Source organism: Bombus huntii, chromosome 4 (assembly GCF_024542735.1).
Source record: "Bombus huntii isolate Logan2020A chromosome 4, iyBomHunt1.1, whole genome shotgun sequence".
Taxonomy (NCBI): domain Eukaryota; kingdom Metazoa; phylum Arthropoda; class Insecta; order Hymenoptera; family Apidae; genus Bombus; species Bombus huntii.
Window position 1 is genome coordinate 5845986 of NC_066241.1, and position 21775 is coordinate 5867760.

The 21775-nt window shown below is 37.4% G+C and overlaps 1 protein-coding gene across 4 annotated transcripts; it reads right to left on the minus strand.

Moving 5' to 3' along the window:
• Positions 1 to 218: 218 nt before the first annotated feature.
• On the minus strand, positions 219 to 21588 carry LOC126864511 (ATP-binding cassette sub-family C member Sur). 4 transcript variants are annotated; one of them, XM_050615926.1, is made up of 32 exons: positions 16416 to 21588; positions 13528 to 13637; positions 12532 to 12832; positions 9768 to 10028; positions 9534 to 9636; positions 8218 to 8445; positions 7786 to 7968; positions 7531 to 7677; positions 7265 to 7465; positions 7044 to 7181; positions 6801 to 6963; positions 6540 to 6718; positions 6341 to 6472; positions 5734 to 5971; positions 5535 to 5640; positions 5202 to 5463; positions 4964 to 5101; positions 4583 to 4825; positions 4231 to 4472; positions 4095 to 4160; positions 3912 to 4019; positions 3741 to 3835; positions 3420 to 3646; positions 3099 to 3320; positions 2831 to 3012; positions 2302 to 2473; positions 1978 to 2215; positions 1734 to 1861; positions 1492 to 1679; positions 1303 to 1406; positions 835 to 1031; positions 219 to 734 (listed from the first exon to the last, which is right to left on the minus strand). In XM_050615926.1, the coding sequence occupies exons 3-32, from the start codon at positions 12765 to 12767 to the stop codon at positions 576 to 578; spliced, it is 5286 nt and encodes a 1761-aa protein (XP_050471883.1). In that variant the 5' UTR covers positions 12768 to 12832; positions 13528 to 13637; positions 16416 to 21588; the 3' UTR covers positions 219 to 575. The 4 variants fall into 4 exon arrangements, with proteins under 4 accessions (XP_050471883.1, XP_050471881.1, XP_050471882.1 ...); XM_050615924.1 differs by having other exon boundaries at positions 1492 to 1861; XM_050615925.1 differs by lacking the exon at positions 13528 to 13637 and having other exon boundaries at positions 1492 to 1861.
• Positions 21589 to 21775: the final 187 nt, after the last annotated feature.

Below are 21775 nucleotides of genomic sequence, written 5' to 3' on the forward strand. Positions count from 1 at the left end.
CACGTTCGATCTGATTAGGAGATAGGTGCATTCCATTAATATATGCACGATGGATCGAGCGAATTAATTGGCCTAAGATTCTTTCCTTTGATCGATTCTTTTCTCTTGCTTTCCGATCGACGTTGGAAACATGTACGCGAACGATTTTTCTGGTGATTGAGAAATTTCGGGGATGAGATATTTTTAGAGCGAAGGTATAAAAATATACACAATTGTATGGTAGAATTATTTTTTCATTTTCTTTGTTAATAATATACGGATTCAAAACGAAAAGGTTTTTAAAATATATTATTATGTATTTTATCCGTGAGTGATTTTTATATGCAACGCAGCTTCGTTATCTATGCAATGCGAATAACAGTGAAATGTATTTCAGATCGATCAACGATCATTCGAATGCATCTTCGTATTTACAAAAATATTTCAGAAATTCCTATATCACTACGATACTCTACATTTATCGTTCGTATCAAAAATAAATACTTTGTGACGAAACATGGTTAGATACGTTCCTCTGTCCCAGTCTTTCAATGTTATCGACCTTTATCATCGTCCTTTTATGCACGTGTGCTTTTTCAACAATTAGTCGTTTCATTCTCTTCATTGGACTTCAACATATTCGCGAAGAATCCACCTTGCCGTTGCATTAAGTCCGCTGGTAGTCCATCTTCGACGATTTTACCATCGTGGAACACGATTACTCGATCGCAATCCAATAACGCTGACACACGGTGCTGAAAAGTAAAGTATCAAACGTAATTAACAGGGAACGAAGTTGTTACGGTCATTTTCCTTCGTGGATATAAAGGACGTTGAGAGTTAAAGCGAAGTTACCGCGATAGCAATCACTGTTCTGTTCCTGAAAGCAGTTGAAACTGCTTTCAAGAGATTCTTTTCAGTAACGGCGTCGAGAGCGCTGGTTGCTTCGTCGAGGACGACGATCGAAGACTTCCGCAGGATTGCTCGTGCCATACAGAGCAGCTGCAGCTGACCGGAAGAAAAGTTCTCACCTCCTTCTTTCACTTCGAAATCTGTTTCGGGAAATTGTATTCTTATTTATTTTCTAAAGAATAGTATTGTTAAAAATATTTAGTGAAAAACTGGACCACTGACTAGAGCTTTAACGTAAATATCGATTTATTAACAGAAGCTTTCATTTTCTCCCTTTATCTTAAAGTCTGTTCGATTTGAAGACTTATATTGTTACGAACGTTGCAATTTTTTGATCATCAGGTACGAGAAAAAGAAATTTATTTAATTTATAAAATTGAACTTTGTGTTTGGAATTAGAAATTCACTTACTAAGACCTTCAGGATGAGAGGCAATAATATCCTTAATTTGTGCTACTTCCAAAGCATTCCACAGTTCCAGATCTTCGTGTTCCGATAGAGGATCCAAATTCTCTCTGGAGGAAATAATATTCGTATTTTATCGTCGTTTTCAAAGGACGTTCTCTATTAAAAAAAAAAAAAAATAAATGTATAAAATACCTAATGGTACCACTGAACATGATCACATCCTGAGGAATCGCTGAGAGTCTCGAACGAAGAATTTCCAGAGGAACTTGACGAACGTCTGTGCCATCGATCGATATACGTCCCTGAGTAATCTCCAATAGTCGAAACAGCGCCATTACTGTGGACGACTTACCACTTCCGGTTCTTCCGCAAATTCCAATCTGCGAGAAATATCTATGAAAACCTAGAATTTTGTAATTCTTTGAAATTTTTACCTTTTGGCCTGGCGTAATCTTCAAGGATAGATTCGAGATCACTGGTTCTCTTTGTGAAACGTATCTCAGAGAAACATTTTCAAAAATAATCTCACCTTTACCTGGCCAACTATCAGATAAGTGGAAGTCTAGAAAATATCGTATAAAATATTGCAGATAACGTAGAAAATATTGAAAATATATTAATAATTCATTTGGTTCTTATAACGAAACAACGATGAAAGATTAAAAAGCATTAAAGTACCATTTTGTTGGTAGTTTTCAATAGGAGCATATCTGTAAGTAGAGATACGTGCAACGCTACCAAGATACATTTCGGTCTCCGCTGTGAATTTCACTACCCAATTTAAGTAAATTGGCACTAAGAGGGTGTAATTAATCGCCAGACCAACTAGAGCAGGTGTAACGCGATCTGGATACAATTCTGCGGAAATTAAGACGGCGAGTGTCGCAGATCCTACTATAACAGCACCCAGATAATCCTAAATATTAAAATTTATGATAAAGATACAATAGCCGAACTGGCAAACTGTAAAAATAATTCTAGAAGCTTTGCAAGTTTTCTCACTAGAGCAATGCCGAGCCACCGGCTACTGGAATTCAGGAGGAGAAACGCGTTCGTGTTAACGTCTAGGCACTTCATAGCCTGTTCCATGAAGCGATTCTCTTGTTTGGAAGCACGTAATGTTGCTAAACCGCGAAGTGTCTCAGAAAAATGCGTTGTGATTGGCCATCGGGTACTAGAAACGAATAATTGAGATTTTTAGATGAACACAGGATTTAGAAAGGCAAAATTTTTCTTTTAAATTCGCTAAAAAATATTTGATCAATTGGACAAGTATATTTTTGCAAATTGGGTCGTGCAAGTTTATGTTCACAAATACATTTTTTACTGATTGAACTCTCTATAACATTGCACAATCAGTTTTAAAATCAAACGTTTTAAAAGATTTTTCAAGGAAGAATAACGATTCGTCTGGAGCAAATTTGCGGAGAGTTTCCTATGTTAATCTATGAAGGTTTAAAAAAGCTAAGGAAAAGTTTATAGAAAATATTCGCAGAAAACCAAATATCACTTACAAAAATATGTACCATACCTGCCGTCTAATCGTTGCAAATGTTTCGCACTGCATCTATAAAACTTTTGAACGATATAATAAGCTGCACACGTGGGTATAGCAGCAATGAAGAACCACGGTGATACGATGACGTTTACTAGTATCGCTGAACCACAGAGCAAGACGAAGAATGTCAGTCTTTGGATCGACATAGATATTTTCTTAAAAAAAAAAAAAACAAAAAGATAAATAACTGTGCATTTCTTTAATAACCACGAATCGACTAATTTTTTTATCGATTATTCACCTTATCGATGACGCCTGTATCGGCGCTGAATCTGTTCAAAATTTTTCCCACAGGATTACAATCGAAGAACGACATCGGTACTCTAAGAAGTCTGGACACGGCTTCCTCGTGTAATTTTCTTCTCGCTCTGGCTCCTGTCCATTGACCAGTTGCATTGCATACGAAAGACAAGAGTATAAAGACAAGGGAAAGAATGATGTAAACTTTAAAATAGAACACCGTCTGAAATAAAATACAGCACAGTCTGAACGGATTCCTTATCCATTGTAATGTTCAATAATCGAATCGTAAATCACGGACAAAATTATTTTACGCAGTTACATTTCGGTTTTCTTGATTGAAGTTTATATTGTCCTCGTCTGTCCACTGACTCAGCCAGAGATCGATATAAACTCTCAGAACTTGGCAGAAAATTGCTACTCCTATGTAAATTAGGCCTGGTATCCAGCCTCCAGCTTTTGTGTAATCGCAAAGGATCATCCTTGTGACTATTCCACTTCTATCTTCATATTGAAATTCTTCTTCTTGTTCCTCTGTATCACAGTCGTCTAGAGAGAGAAAGAGAAAAAAGAAGAACTAGCTTTTTTGTACTCTTTTTCGATATTACTTATCAGTAGTAGCTTCTTTATAAAGTGTACTAACTTCCTTCAAGTTCATCGGGTTCATTAGTTCCTGTGGACTCTATCGATAGCAATCGTTTAACGGGAAAATGATCATTCTCCTGTTCTTGATTAATTCTAAATGGATAAAAACTATTCGTAAAAAGAGATATTGCTGCATATGAGAAATAGTATAAATTCATTTCTTTCGTACTTTTTAACAGTGTATTGTATTTGTCTGTTAGAGTTAGAAGGTATTAATTTTCGTAGCACGCCTCTGTCTCTATTTAATGTCAATTCATCGGGACGTGGACTGATAATTCTACAGAAGATTTCAAAAATAAGATTCATCCATTTCAAATCGTTATAAGAATTTAAAAATAGCTATTCGACTCACGCGCCAGAAAATATTTGCCTGAAAACGCCGTTTCGTTGTCCGTTGTCAAAAGTGTTATTCCTTTTTCTAAAATAAACTGATTTTAATATTTATGCAAGGAAAAAAAAAACAGTCTATCAAAATTTCACTAGCGTACCTAGGAACAGCGTATTGACTTTCGAGAATGGTTGGAGTGCTGCTCTGTCGTAGAACAGGGGGTGGTTGTCTTTGAGGTTGGAGACTGCTCGATCTGACAGCGTTTCGATGGAATTTAAATCTTTTTTTCCCGATGTTCCATTCTTCAGAGGGCACTGGAAGATCTGTCAGATCGTGGGCTAAGTATCTCGATCCGCCAAGGGTAGTTCTTCTCATTCTTAACGGGACGAAAGCTGGAGGATTCTGGTGAAACCAAATTTTTAAGTTCATCGATCAAAACAAGAAAGAGGAAAGAAAAGGGAGGAGAAAACGTGCAACACGACGATAATATAATTATTAATCGCAAAGTCTACCACATGGGCATCTTGATCAGTGGTCCAGGATCCATCGCCAAGTCGTTTGTTCGTCGCACTCACACCGATTCTGGATACTAGTTTCATCAAGGCCCACTTGTCTTTCGCAGTTCTATCAGCACGATATCCTTCGTTTTTATTCGTAGCTGTTTTCCTCCACTCGATCGCTAATTCTGGATCAGCATCTTCGATCGCTGATTTCGTACCCACTACTCGAATACGACATCCGTCCATCACGACAACCTTAACCACACGATCATTTACCTATTGCGCCTTTTCTTGAACAATTTCAGTTTATCATACACTGCTCATAACTTAGTGTAGCATTACCTAACTATTGTTTTGAACAGTGTAAGAGTACATTGCCTGACTGAGACATACTTGATGAGCAGTTGATAACAATTCTAGTCGGTGAGTAACCATAATCACCGTGCGTCCGCTCCTCAGCAGCAGCTTCCGGATTCCTTGATCGAAGATCTGCTGTGCAACTTGATGATCCAGCGCGGACAACGGGTCATCCTGCAAATATTAGTATTTGAATCTTTTATTTAAACCTAATTATTTCAACGTACTATTTTTTATTTAAGAAATAAAATGTTTAGTTTAGAAACTAGCTAACCATTATTATAACGTCCGCGTCGTTGTACAGCGCTCTGGCTATAGTTACTCTCTGTTTTTGGCCTCCGCTCAAATTGATCCCTTTCTCACCTATCCGCGTGAAATCGCGACCCGGAAGTATATCGACATCCGGTTGCAGAGCGCAAGCCTTCAATACATTCCTGTACCTTCTCAATTTGTACGGTGATCCAAAAAGAACATTGTCCCTCAAACTGGCGTTCTGGAGCCAGGGTTTCTGAGCCACATATGCAACCTTCACCCCTCTATTTTACAATAGTTCGTTTACAATTAGAATATAGAAAAATTCGAAATAACAAGGAGATCTCTGACTTACTTAGCCCACTGAATCGAACCTGTTGTCCTCTGGATCTCTCCTAACATTCCTAATAATAAAGAAGTCTTTCCACTTCCTGTCTTTCCAACAATTATAGTCAGCTGACCTGAAAGTGACAGTAATATGTGGTTTTTTAGATTTTGCGTAGCTGCAAGTGATCGATAATTGCTACAGTGGATCTGCATCTAATTAACCTTACCTCGTGGAAAACTAAGATCGGATACGGATAACAGACTTTCATCGGTGCCCCAAGAAAATCCGCAGCGCTTCATTGTAAGCACCGGAATCTCCGGATCCTTCTCAAACACGGTGTCCACCGATGAATTTATATCCATCGTGTAATCCGCCAAGTCAGAAGATTGTCCATCTTCTTCGTCTTCTTTGATGTTATCCAACGATCCAAAATTGGGAGTGTTGTGCGTTTTCATTGTTTCTATCTGAAGAAATATTTAATTGCCACGAATAGAAATTCATATTTTGCAGTATCTAGTTCCTAATATTTTATAATATTAAAGATGTAAAGATATTTTGCAATTGGCAGGTTTTCCGGAAACCACGGGACAAAATGACACTGTCGAGGATCTTAGTTTTAGCTGTTTAATATCAACTACGTTTGAATTAGTAACTATAATTTTTCTTAAAGAGTTTTGTTCTTTTTATATTTAGAAAAGAAATAAAAATGTCATAGTAGCTTAATTACTCGAATAAAAAATACACTCAGAGCGTCGATATATTTTTCACGGCTTCTCGGTTAGTATATTTCAAGCATATTTCAAGTATTATCGTTGTATTTCATAGATACTTACAGTGCTCTCTTCGATAGAATTGGCCAGCGATGATGTATTTTCGGCTACTTCTGATTTTGCATCGTTAAGATTAGGCAAGACATTGTCGATCTCCGGAAGTTGGAGAAACTCCTCTATTCTGTTTGTTGAAATCTATAGAAATCTTGAATTAAAGTATTTATTAAGAAGAACACAATAACAGTCGAAAGAATTTGCTTACCATAGCGTTAATAATGATAGGTATCATCACAGGAAAAATGAGAAGGGGCACTGTGAGCTGTGAGAATAGAGCTAAGCTTGCAAAAACATTTCCAGCCTCGAGACTTTTCTCTTCCAGCCAGAAATAAGCGGCAAAAGTGAAAAGTGTCGTCAGTACCGATGAAGCATGCGTGAGAAAGTCTAATTATCAACAATCCACGTTTCAATTAACAACGTTATTTCGAAACAAAATTCTTTTCTTTGATCGAGAAGCCGAACTTACTTATAAGGGTCCAATAGAAAGAATCCTTGTCCAGCATTTTTAGCTCATCGTTTCGCGTTTTTCTTATTTTCTCCTCGAAAATATTTTCCCAGGCTCTAAGCTTCACTAATCTTATTCCTTGGAAGATTTCGTTAACCAGACGTAATCTAGCGTCGCTGCTTTTCTAAAGATAAAAATATTGTCGGTTCTAAAACTGTCTTTCCATTATTAGATATTTAAGAGAAATTACAAGTATCGACTTACGGCGACCAATTTAGAATTTTCCGACATTTTCTTGCCAAGCACCAATTGTAGTGGCGTTACTATCAATATGCAGCAGAATGCACCGATAATTGCACTTATTCCCAATTTTGTGTAAAGAAGAAAAACTATAGCGCTGATCTAAAATCGATATTTAAAATTTCAAATCGTTATTAGCTATAGGATATAAATATCTAATTATCGTTAATTATTTATTCTTTCACTTTTAATGGAATTGCCCAGGTATAGTGTCCAATCCAGAAAAAGCTCATCACATTGTAAGCATCCTCAGATATTAGGTTAGTTAAGGTTCCAATATCAGCAGATTGCTGACATTTATTCTGTTCTTTCTCCTTGTCTGTCGGATTATCCTCTTCGTCGATACTCCAAGAGCATAAACGCAAGGCTTTATCGTATAGCAGCGCCTGTAATTTTAATTCAATTCTCTTGATGGTTTTCGATGGTTGCTATTTTCGAGTTTCAAGTGTACCTGAAGTGCGTTCTTCAGGCGGATCCCTTCAACGCAAAGGATATGAGTGGAGGCCTGGCTTAGAGTGCTTTGTAATAAAGAAAAGAAAAACACCAACAGGCATAAAAAATAGCCATTTTGCAAGATTTCAGGAAATGTCATGGCACTCTGAAATATTCCATAGTGTCTTTAATTAATTCTCTGTTTAATCTTTTCAATCGTTGTATTTTCTATTTAATTCTTTTAAGTGAAATGTTATCGAACAATGTTAGATACCATAGAGTTTCGATTTATTGTCCCATTTTGAGAAGCAGAGACGTAGTTCAGAATTTTAGAAATAGACATCGGTCCAACAAGGCTTGTAGCGTCCCCCAGTATTTTAAATAATCCCCCAATGGCAAACGGGTACCATATTCTTTTCCAGTAACATCGCCAAAGACGTAGTTTCTCGTTTCTCTCCTACGGAAACAACCAAACACTCCGAATCATCTCGATTTTTATGATTAAATATAAATATAATATAAATTACAATTTGTAACTCATACTCTGTAGTTAAGATACAAATTTTGCTACTCGTGTCATTTATCCATGAAACTCTTTCAACTAATATTAGAATATTTCATTAAAAATTGGTATCCTGTACCGTTTTTTTTTCTCCGGTCCTACCGATTAGAAAATATTTTTCTTATATTCGAAGAATATAATTACCCTATGTTTCTCGTAAACTTCACGAAACTTGTCAAACTGTCTCCTAGTAGTCTCCTCCTCGGGAAGTTCGCCAAGGTCGTGGTTCTCCAACGGCGTACTGTATCCCTTGCACAGCAGGTCGATCACCCAATGGAAGGTGATTCTATTGAGAAACGGCACGTCCGCGTGTTTGTACGCTGTTCTTCGTCGTTCTCCTCGCTCGATCAAATACCTTTTCTTCCTTCTTGTCTAGACGGAACGAATATCGTAAGTTGACTTATTCGCGGCGGCGCTTTAAGATACCGGGCTATTTGCATGCTTCAACCCGCTTGTTTTTACTGGGTCAAGGAGTCGGCGTGCACACGCGAAATATATTTGGAGCAAACGCAGAGTACCGCCTTACCTGTTATCGGAAGACCACTTACGGCTCAAACGGAACCATTCTTAACGCGACTATAGTTAGACGTGAAATATGTTTTCAATTCTACCGAACGAAGCTTGAGGAAGAGGTTGATGTATAGTGGCATTAGTGGAACTTCAATGATGGATAGTTGCATTACAGCGAATGGAAGTGATTGTATTCTTGTAAAATAGAATGATCCTTCAATTTTCTTTCAATTTTCTTGTCTTTTCCTGGATTTATGTTACTTTTTATTTATTTTGTTCTGTTGTACGAAGCTAGTGCAGCATCAGCGATGGATGGTTGTATTATAAGGAAGAGAACAGAAGAGATTAGAATTTGATTTTATTCCACTGCAAGCGTTATCCTTCTATTGTATTGTTTCTTTATTTATGTTATTTTATTATTCTTTATTTCTGAGATTTGGCTAAGAACTTGCATCGACTCGCAATTAGTTTAGATACAGTTTAACTATTTCTGTACGTCGCAACGTGTACACCGGTTGTCGAAACATTCGCGAACTTTCCGCGAAGCGACATTTTATTTAATTTCCTGGAAATTGAATATCGAATAGACGGGACGGTTCTATTTTTGCGATCTAGTTCGCAGCGTCGAGGAGGAAAAGTTCGCATTACCACTCGATAAGCTCTGCCTCTTCAGGCTGCGATAATAAACATTATTATTCAAACAAGCTGAGTAAATGTAAAACAAATGTTTGCACTTGGTGCCGGGAGTAGCTGGCTCTCTTCGATAAGGTTGTAACGCTGTGTCGCTAATTCGCGATGCTTGCAGTAAGAACTAGCAGGCTTATAAACTACGTATCTAATAGCCGAAGCAGATATATAGTAGTTAAAATAAATCCTCCCTTGATCGCGCAAGAAATCTTGAAACGATAACAACTTAGAATTAATAGTAATTGGATCATTAAGCAACTTACCATAAGATAGAACGTGTAAGAGTCCAAAACGGCTAAAAGCCCACAGGTAATGGCCGTGAACGTTGTGGTTGCGAGTCGAACGTGTATCATGGACAGACCATATCTGTATATATTCGGCAATTATTTCCAAAAAATCGCAAATTCATTAAAAATAATAAATAGGAATATTTGTTAATTTCAAAATTCTTATTAAATAATAATTTTTCTAATAAATGAATAACAAGTGTAACTGACCTAGACAGACACATAAATTTCCATGCTCGCGATAAGCTAATCGTGACGAAGATTCCAGCAGAGAGGGCAGTACCACAAGCATCTCTAACCTCGGTCCTCCGATGAATGATCCAACAGTAGAGGATGGCTACGATCATCAGAATCAACGAGAAAGAAATCGACGTGAGCAACGACTCGCAAAGTTCGACAAAAAGCACCGCCAACACTGTCATGCACAACAGTGTTCTAGTTGTATGAAATGGTAGGAGTCCTCTGCAATCTCTAAATAAAAAGAATGTTAAAAAAGAATACATCCTTTACCAGGCATCGGATGGAATTTAAATTTCATTATTTCTTGCTTGATAATGACACGGAGAAATTGTAATATTTTCACTGAAACTCGTGATTCATAGTTATTATCCTACGTTAAAGTACTTAAATATAACTTGCAACTTGCCTACGAGCTTTGAATACATTTATATCGGATCAATCGATCTCCGACAAACCTCCAATTACAAGAAAATGTTCTTCTTTCTAGAAAATAAAGCAGGAAGCACAACCTTCTCCTGTATTGGTCCAATTTCCGTACGAAATCAATCTAAGTCAAGTGTAACGCGAAGAAAATCAAGTATGCGACTAATTACCACGTAATTACCACCTTCGTTAAACGGATATCGTAATTTTTCTCGCATCAGAGCTTCTAGAAGTTTATCGACTTTGCTTCTTCGGCCAATAAAATTACACTCCGCAACTCGTCTCTCTATTTCTAGCTTTTCGATCCAACCACCCCGGTGGACTTTCTTTAGAATTTCAGACAATTTCTGCATTAAACATTATTTCGTCTTTCTATAGTTCGACTTTTATTTAAATATACGACTGTTCCAAGATTTTATACCGAAAAATGTTTTTAAAATGTTACGCAAATATTATGCGTCTTTCCCTGACTCTATCACGAAATGATAACGCTGAAACAAGATTCACACGGAGTGAAATTTGAAGCACGATAGTCCGTAAGGGTTAAGAAGGCAAGGAGGAATTGCTATTGATTTTTCAGCGAACGAACAAGGATAAAAGCCATCTCATTCAGCTGCATTAAGATTCCTGGAACGGGCAACGTGACGCAAACCAGGAAAGAGTGTACACGTAGGTATTCGAAAACCCTGCAACAGCACGTGTTATGAATTATTCTGGTAATTAATCTGGGTCTTCTGTTGATCCATTTAATCCGCGCTTCTCGCTATTCCACGCGGTTAACGACAACTTTGATGTTTTCATTTCGGATTATGACTTGTGTTTTTCGTACGTTCTCCGTCTCTTCTTTGGGTTTTATGCTTTTCGTGAATTTGGTGACCTTTTGAAAGTTATTAATCAATTAAACTAAAGATGTATTTGTATTTGGTAAAACTGATTACGAGTTTTATTACAAGATCATCCGAAAAAATGTTCTATTGTTAATAATCGACGAAAAGTAATTTTTCTAAGCTTAATCTTAATCCCCCCCCAAAAAAAGAAAGTATATATTTCTGTTATCTCGTAGCAGAAACATCAGAAATCTTGAGGACAAAGAAACAATTATCTTTCAAATTATTTGACGCTCTTCCTCGTTTTATCATACTGTTAACATGGTTTAGGCAAGTTAGTTGACAAATAAGACATTAAAAGAGATTACTGGATATGTGGTAGCAAGAAATTCCGAAATCTTGTATATCTGTCACATTTTTGATTTATGGAACGAGGAACGCTGGAAGTGACGAGCGTGGCATGGAAAACAGATGAAAGTTTGTGGATGTAAGCCCGTTCCAGGAACGTGGTGGAGTGTTACAGATGTTTGACATGGGCAAATATCCGGCAATATTCTTCAGAAGAGAACCAATTACACAGTAAACCATTCTAATCTTTAAATTTCATCAGTTGTTTTTTTCCAAAGAAGAACTTTTTTAATTACAGCGAATGATCAAGCATCGCCGATAAAGCAATAAATAAAGCAACGAATAATTCCACGTAAAAAGGGTCAAGCAAAGGCGAAGAAATTAACAGGCTCGATAAAATTTCACCACATTAATTGAAGCAAATTGTTCGAATGGGAACATGGTCCCATATGAATCATGGGACATCCCAAACGTGAAACATTTCGTTTAATTGAATGTTGCTTCAATTGGTGTGAGCTAAGCTGCAGCTTCTAGCCTCGCCTTTTGAAATTAAACATTCGATACACGTTTTTCTGAAACTAAAGATATCCCGTTTCAACCGAAGCAAATACCATTCCAGCTATGAATAGCCAAATCTTATCGCTCGTGGAGTATCTTTCGATCGTTATTATCAAGCGTTGTATCAGTGACTGTGAAATAATGTACAAATAAACCTTGCTTTCTGTTATCAGACTTCTGTTAAACGATGCAAAGTTACTTTCGAAGCAAGCAAAAGCTTTGAAATGAAAATTTCAACGGACATCACATTCGATCGCCATTGTCCAGCGCTGTACCAGAGACTGTGAAATAACGTACAAATAAACCGTGCCTTCTGTTATCGGACATCCGTTAAACGATGTAAAATTACTTTCGAAGTAAGTGAATTCTGAAACGAACATTTCGAGGCAGGTAACTTTCAAAGAGAAAATTTCGAAGCGAGTGGAACAAAAAGTTTCGAAGGAAGCCTCTTCTTGCTCTCAACTGCTCTCGTTAAATCGAGATAAATCTCAATGATCGAAGCGAATGGATCGTAATTCATCTCTCTATCGTGAAAATGAAATCTCCATCGAGTCTTGTCTTTTCTTTCGTCAACTTACTTTGGCTGTTTCCTGTGTTTACATCTGAGAAAGGTGATCAGCGCAAGGATGACGGCGATGGCTGGAACGCAGATATTGACGAGTTCCATGAGGCAATTCTCGATGGAATCATCCTCGTTGGAATCATCCTCGATGAACCGGACGCGCGTACCATTTTCCGTTCGCCAGGACCATTCGACGCGTCTCACGGGTTTTGGTAGGATTTGTAGAAATTTGTAACTCTTGCAAAAATCCATTTTAATGGTGTTTTAGGAAACGGTATTTGCGTGTGATATCTGGACACATCGTTCTTGATATTCGCCTAAAAATATTATTTTTCTATATTCTTCGAGACATAAAGAAGAATATTCGTTCTTTCTCTACCGTTTCATTTCCTTCAATTTACAATCTGCTTGAAAACATTGTCGTTATATAATTTTTTAATTATTTATATTTTTTGATACGCAAACAACGAGTATCTGCTTTCTTTGTACCGTTTTATTTTTTTTAATTTCGAACGATTTGTGCGTACAAAGATATACGTATACGTAAAGTATATGTGTACGAATCTTTCTTTTTCCGATGAAAGAATATTTTTCACTCTGATAAAAACGCTTGGACGAGCCTTTGTTACGAGATCTTTAATTGTTTAAGCAAAAGTATAAAACAGTTGTTACTTTTTTGTATTAATTTTTATGGCAAAAATATTCTTTTAAAAGTCTTTTACGCTTCGATATTCTCTTCCTGTCGTTATATTTTTCTACGTTGGCATTCTTCTTACGTGGTTTACTTAATTCAGTTTCGTATAATCCGTCTATTTCGTCTTTGGCTACACGTTTTATAGTCAAAAACGGTTTGCGTAACTTCGATTGAATGCATTTTGCAATCACTAAGAATAACATGTTTTCATTATTTCTACTGTGACGCAACGATAAATGGGTTTGCTGGAAACCGTTCTAGCTTCCGGTCCACAGGCTTTCAAACGCGCTTTGTTTTTCGACAGACCTTTATACTCACCGAAAATATCTTACGCTCGGATAACTCTCGATGCGTCCGATAAAAATGCGTTCGAGTCGAGTGCTTCCTCGCGTGAACTCCAGTTAAACTTGTATTTTGAGCCGCCGTGTCTTTTATGAAAATAAAAAGTTGATAAAGCTACCGGAATCTAAAGGAGAATCTAAAAATAATTCTTGATAATTTTGTAATGCTTTGACAAAAGATACACAGTAATTTTATTGCTGTTTTGTAAAATGGATTCCTTACAATGTTCCAAACATTTAGTAAGCCAATCCCTTTTTCGTTGACAGTCGAAAGACTTTCCTACATCTGATAACATTTGAATCATCGTATTACGTAATATATCTTTGTGCCATTTGAATTTCCTCAAATTTACATATAGCAAAGTATACAATGTACTAAATTTTATTTTTTACGGTATACGACGATATATCGATAAAATGTATATTTCACCAATTGTGTCTCGATATTTATATCATTTTCCAAGCTCTAATCAGTATGCATCTGCAGCTAAACGATCACGAGCCATTAAGGGTTAATAAAATTTGGTTGCACTGCAGGAAGATAGCGGAACAAATTCTTTTATTATACTCGTGCCAGAAGATTCTCTAAATTGAATTGCGTTTAACAGTGACCTCACGAAAAGACTTGCCCCTTAATGGTTTAAATTAGTACTTGAAACTTCCGTGGCGTGTTTCGTATTAACGAGAAGCCCATGCAAAGAGACCATTAGTCTCAAGGCGACGCGTCGTCGACCAAAAATTTCAACATCCATTCATGCCACGAGACAAGAAAAGGAAAAAAATAAAAGAAACGTCGATCGCTCGTTACTAATTCGATGAACCGCGAAACGTACAGTTTGTAAGGATTTGTTTCGCCGTGTCTTATCCTTACGAGAAAAATGCAAAAGAGACGCGAAGTGGACTCGCGCTTACAGGTAAAACGTTCTTATCGACGCGTTCATTAAATAAGCGATTAATTGAAATTCACGGATGCCAGTCGGCGATATGCTAAGTTCCAAAGTAAAGTAACAACACTTACGTGTCTCGCAACTGGAATTTTTCGACGCGACTCGTTACCATAATTTATACGGTGACTCCACTACCACGCGTTTTCTGTTATGTTACCGATGATTTACGTTCTGTTACTACGATCGCTTCCGAAACCGAGCCTTCGCTTTAGCCTTCCAATAGAGAACGTTCGTTCGTTCATAGAACGACGATTGTGAATCGCTGTATCGATGAAGATGCATCTTCGGTGAAGATTTGAAAGCTTCGCTTTTCAGATTCACTTTTTCCAGCTGGAATTCTTAGGTGATCGATTTTTGTACCGTGACGATCGACGTACGAAATGCATCGTCTATAAACATCGAGACACCTACTCGTTACGTTCGTTGGAAAATTCTAACGGATTTTATTTCGTTTAATGTTTTACATTACGCGAAACGTATGAATCGAGTAACATCAGCTTCGTAATAAGGCAATTAGAAATTAGAGGCGGTGAAAAACATTGAATTTGTTTGAAATATCAGCAGGTACGCTGATACCTGCGGTTACGATTGACAGTGTATGTGCAAATGATTAGTATTCTATCGGATGAATTCGTACGTCATCTGAAGAATCATTCTTGTTATTTCTGTGCCAGAGTTACGTGTTCTTAATATTTCTTCCTCCGCTAGATATTTTTAACGATATTTTTATTTCTCATTCTTTATCGAGAGTTATGTATTCGATAGTTTGGGAACTACGCGTTCGTAATATTCGGCGACTCGTTTATTTTCGTTAGGAGTGAGATTTTCATTATTCAATTTCTCGTGCTAGGCCTTGATTTAACTTTTCCGGGGAAAATTTGCATTCCACGGGGCTATATTTTTATATAGTCTCGTTTATTATGCATAATATCTGACGCTAAAAGTATCGAATGTTGTTCGTGTTACGTAAAACGTTGGTAAAAGTGTGATTAGATTTTTTCGCGATTAATGAGTTCTGTGAATGAAAGAGAGACACAGTCGCTATATCTTTTATTATGATTTTCATGCAATGGAGAAAGAATTGCTATTAATAGAGAAAAATGTTTAGTAGCGAGTGAAATCGAATGACGTGCATGTTGTAAGTTTATTCACGAACGTAACGATTGGTATTTGAATTATTTTATATTTCCTAAAGCTAAAACGATGTTGCATTAAAGCAACGCGTATAATACTGGTCATTAAGATATATCCGTTACGAAACCTCTGTCAATAAATTTCAATAATCACCTCTTAGTTCCAAGGAACTATTCAAACATTGCAAATATTATGATTGAAAGCCGTTTTTCATGTCGTTTGATTTGTGTCACTTTTTTTTAGTAATTCATATCTATAGCTAACATCTAAGAATAACAATTAGAAGCCAAGTCCAAGAACCTTAATTATATTTATATACGAGTAGCGCTATAGTGCGTCCTCGATTTCGACAATAATCAATTTACAAGTTTTCGACTGGCAACGAGAACAACGAGAAAATCAAATCAAAAATTCCAGGCTTGAGGAGTTCCACACTCTCGCGCTCGATACGAATATTCTCTCGAACAGTGGTTTTACAAAATCCTAATATTATTATCTTCTCGTCTAATGTTTAAGAAACCTTTCAAACACGCGATCCTACAATAATCTCACAAGAATATCGAAACGAAAATAAGTGCGAGAATTGCAAGCTTGTGTAAAACTTGATCTTCGATGCGAATAGCGTTAACAAATTATGATATTGATAATCCTTGAACCAATTTGCAAAGATCTTCCAATTATTCAACTTTTCGTCTCACGATCGAGAATAACATAATAAAAAAATAGAAGAGAAGAACGTGACAAATTAAGAAATCTGTAGCGTATACAGAGCTTAAGGATGCACCTTCGCTCTCAGCGCGAGTATTCATCGAATGCTCGAATTCTAAAGGGCCAGGAACCACTTGTCGGCCTCGAATCGGTATTCCTGGTCACGCACGTGCGCGTTGATCGTTTCTGCAGAGAAGCACGCGTGCTTTCTGGTTGACGGTCCGCGGCTTACTGACAGATCAGAGAGGCGAACGCTGAACACACAGAGCGAATGGTAATTCCATGTGCGCGATGAGTCACTGACGAAAAAAAGATCTCGGCCCCGCAGGCGAACTCGTCTTTCACCGGAAACGTAAGCACGTCCTAGAAAAGCGGATTCTTTCGGACTTGGTTTCTTGGCCCTCTAACTCTGTTCTCATATCGAGACACGTCGCGATGTCGGAACCGTGAGAATTTAACGACAACGAGACACCAACGAACACAAGATTCTAAGAGTATTTTGGAAACAGTAATTCGTTATCTTTCGTGTTTCTGTTCGCTTAATCGAAGATAAATTCTTACGGAAAATTCTGGTTTTTTTTTCTTGTTTTGAGTAAGATAGAACGTTTACACTGTAGTTTACAGGTATCGAATTTTTTCTGCTCTATAAATAGCTAAGGTATAGTGAGTTAACCCTGACGCGTACCTGCAATTTTCACAGCCTGATCTCGATATTTTGTTTGTACAAATAAAAAGAGACGAGTTCTATGCATAAAATTGTGGAACGTGAGATGAAACATGCCAATGACTATTTTATCTTCCATCTTATCTTCATAGTTGAGAAATTTTTTAACGATAGAGAGATAAAATCGGTGCAAAGAGCGCAACAGGGTTAATGTCAAGGGCGGATGTAACAGAATGGAAGACGGTGAGTTTTATTTGAAAAATATTTAATAATAAACATTGACAATATACAGAGAAAATACGCCATAAGAAGTCGCTATGGGAGTAATAAGAACCTAACAACTGGTCCAGACTTACAAAATATCATCAAATCAGACAATGATAAAGGTGTTCCGTAAGACACCCCGTGTACTCCTATCAGTATTTTGCAACTAAAGTTTTCGAGTTGACCGTATCCTTGTTCTCTCGACATGTTTTTTTTTTGTATATATTTTTTTTGTTACTTCATGTACCTGAAGTTTCGTTATAATTAATTCTTATTTATTTAATTAATTTATTTATTTTTTTTTGCTTTTTTGCTTTCTTTTCCTGCGGATTCATAGATTACTTCCTCGTCGTCGAATTTCCATCGCGTGTAAATGTGTGTTCCGCGGATGCGTGAATATGCTAACGCTCAACTCTTCTGCATTTTTCTTGGCGCAAAAAGTCGTTTACGCTCGTTTTAGCGTTATTCTTTTTATTTCCTCCGGAGTTGGATTCGCAGCCGGAAACCAAATGACGATTCGCACGCGTCTCCCGTTGCGAATCCGTTTACACTGCGAGAAAAGCGAAAAAACAGGTGGCATTTAGCTCTTTTTACGATGTTCTCTAGTTTGTATTCAATTTCATTCTTTCTTTTCTTTTTTTTTTTTTTAATCCACGTTTTCTGTTTTTATCTCGTATCCCCGTTTGTCGAAACGTTATCTCTATCGTCCCTCCATTTTGTATATCATCGAATCGCGCGCATTTTCATTCACATTCTATCCTCTAATTAGCTTAATCGCTCAAATTATTCTCATTTTGTCCCTAGAAACAAATACGTCCGAGAACTCTCTATCGTCTGTTTTTGTCGCGGCGATTCGACGAGGTGCAAAAGCATCATATCACGCTCATTCAGCACACGATACACGGACACATATCGTCTCTTCATAATATCATTCACTCATTCACGACTCTAAGAAGTTAGACTTATTACCGTAATAACGCCCTAATGTCATGGAACATCCCTTACTTGTTAATTTTCTCGTTATCTTCTTTTTCTCACTTGTCATTCTCTTTCTGTCTTTGCCTCGCGATAATTCGAAAAAAGAAGATGGCCATGGGTCGTGCTCGAAATCCTCGAAGGTGCTGGCCTCGAAGGTGTATTCGGCACCACGCGTTTTTCATGTGTCCCCGGCATATCGCGGAAGGACGACACCAGAGAGTTTCCGGAATAAGAGAGCGGAAATGTGCGTTGTCGCGTAGACGAATCGCAAATATCTCGTCAGCCAAGGACCTACGAGGATTTCGAGCTGAACTTGGCCACGACGCCGCCTAGTACGCTAGGATATGTTGCTCGTAAAGATGTGTCGTTTACGTAAGTCCTGTAGTCATCTAGATTCACTTTAAAAATCCCGTTTACGGTACTGCCTTTAATAATAATTAGAGTAGAATCATATATTTATATATGTATAACGTTACGGTGCGTATCGATCGTATTGGATTATTTTACAATGCGATTTACCCGCTAGCACTCGAGAACGTACGCGGATCAACGAAAAAGGAGAACGTAAAAATGAAACGTGGGCACAAATGGAGCGAATTAGTCGACTGTGCTCTTTCCAATTTGAAATTTTGACGTTCTACCTCGCATATTTGGCTTGTCTTCCTCTCTCTCTCTCTCTCTCTCTCTCTCTCTCTCTCTCTTTCTCTCACTTACAATATTTTCTAATTTGAATTTCATAGATTCGTCCAAAGCGTTCGACGATCGAATCGTGCGTGTTAAAATTACAATTATTAGCAGATTCTTTTTTATTTTGTACAATTCACGAAGAGAGGATTCTACGCCGAAGCACGATTTTTTTTTTGTTTGGCGAATATTATAAGTTAGTTTCTAAAAGTATGAAGAAGACTAGTATCTGTGGTTCTATCGTCGAGACAAATGCTCGATTCTTCTAAGAGACTCAGAAACAGATACTATTCTAATCTATTCGTGTTTCTGGCTACCTCTAATTTCATTAAATTTCCCTTTGTACAGCGATTGATTCATTATTCTTTATATAGATAAATTTTCCTATAGATAAATATTTAAGGTGTTCCGCAAAATGTGGCGAATATACGAAGATCGAGTTCAGTACATAGTATCGATAGAACTAGGTTTCCTCGGTGCTCACGTGATTATTTACAGTCAACCTTTCCTTAAGAACGTCGTGTTCGAATCTAAAATAGTCATCTCGAGTATCTTTCACTAAAACGTATTATCGATCGCGGATCTTTCTATCGTTTCTATGCACTGAACTCGTTCCAATGATTAGTTTCACGAAACACCCCGAGGGACATCGGAGTCGAAGAAACAAACTACTACAACTAAATCGAATCTAAATTAATCGGCTTTACAATTGAATTATATTTATAGAGCACGATCCGTCGATCGCCTGGACGCATTGTTAATTTCGCGAGATGCCCAGGAATATTTGTATCAACGTTTTACAAACAAAGCTATTAAGCAACCGAAGAAAAGAATTACAGTGGAAAGAGAAATGAAATTAATGAAAAATGTAAGCTCAACGACGTGAATCGTGAATATAACGGGAATCGTGTACGGTAGGCCTGCGTACGCAATCGGAGAACACGCTCGAGAAAACGATAAAAGTCCGGAACAAGAGGAGCAATATCGGGGGATGGGAGTTGTGCACTCGTGACGAAGAATAAAGACGCGAAGACGGTGGGTCTCGCCTAGATTTGAGCTTGACTTACGCTAGCCACTAGTTGTAATAGCCTACCGATAAAGGTATCGATTACGAGTAAGTATAAATTGTAATTACAGTGTACAATATACAGGGATAGATCTTTCTTGCTTAGTTGCTCCGCTTTTGGCGCGTGTTCCTCAGCGAACGAACACGATCAAGAGCGTATTCCTTTCTAATATCAATATATCATTTTCGAGCACACAGCATCTCGAGAGCCTTACGTATATGAAAAATGTGTTCGTTCCAAGAGGAACGAGTCGCGATTAAGCGACCAAGGTTCGAAGAGCAAAGAGTCTCTTTTCGATCCTGGGAACGTCTCTTGCCGCTCAAACAGAGAATTCCCGAGAACCTTTCCCCTTTCATTCTCGCTTCTTCGAAGATTATCATACTCGTGCATCACTAGCATATATCTTGTGTTTCCTTTACCATCGTTTATTTCTCGCTTCGTTTCGTTTCTACAGACTCTCCTTTAAAATCTACGCTCGTTAATTTAACGTTACAAGAATCAATGAGTATGTTCTGAATTGTTCGGTTTAGCTCCTAAAACGGGGACGTCCCCCGTTCAATTAATCCTTCCTTTTGTGCTCGACGAAATCGATCACAGTCGATCCCTAATTACGTTATTTACATGTACTGGCGTTCGCACACGCAAAAATAAAAAAAAAAAGAAAAAAGAAAAAATAAGAATATGTATCTTCTTATTTAGCGGCCAATTTCGGTCCGAGGACCAACTACCGACCATTTTGCCTCTCTTCCTAGCCTAGAGAATTACCCTAACGATAGATTAGAGCTTTAAAATCTACTCGACGACAGTAAACCAACTACGTCGCGTTTAACCACGTCAGTTAGTTTAACTACTGCTGTCGCGTTTTTTATCTACGTAGAAAAAAAAGAACAAAAGACAATAGAAAAAGTAGAAGAAAAAACAAAAAAAAAAAAGAGAAAGAAAAGAACATCTTTGTCATATTTGGCTATTTCACACGACTCTTTGTGTCATACCTTGTTCCAACCCCCACCCACCCCACCCTCGTTATCCATCGCGTTTCTTTTCCTTGACCATTTTGTTCCTCACGTTTCGTCGTTTTTTTCTTCCTCATCAGTTTCTTTTTATGTCTCCCTTTCACGCTCAAGTTCATTCACTCGTGGCCACTCGCATTCCTTCTCACTTACGCTCCACGTTGAATCACGCAACGACTTACCTATATATTTATTTATATATATGTATATATTTATTACGATAAATCTCCACTTAACTAGAACATTTTTTTTCTGTTCAACATGGATTATCACTCACTCGGCTCAATGTGCGTACCATTTCCCTATCGCGTTTCTTTTTTCTTTTTACTCTCTGCTTCGGAGTACTCTGTGTTTATGTGTGTCTCTGTGTGTGTGTGAGTCTCTCTCTCTCTCCCTCCCTCTTTTTCGTTTTATAATTCTCTCTCGTTTGCCTTCGTGATTACGTCTAGCAAAAAAAGATTTTTCCGACCGATCGAGAAATCAAATTCTGTGATCGAGAATGCGGTAGAAATTCGAGGAACTTTAAACTTGAACGAATCCATCGTTCATCGTTTGAAATGAAAAATGCAAAAAACTATATGTATATAATATTATATATATATATTATATTATATATATATACGTATGTACACGTATATGTATATATACATACGTGTACATATTATATGTATACATATATCGTATATATATATATACGATATATCGTATATATATATATATATATATATATATGTAAATGAGTTTAGTTCTCTACGTAGAACAGTAAAAC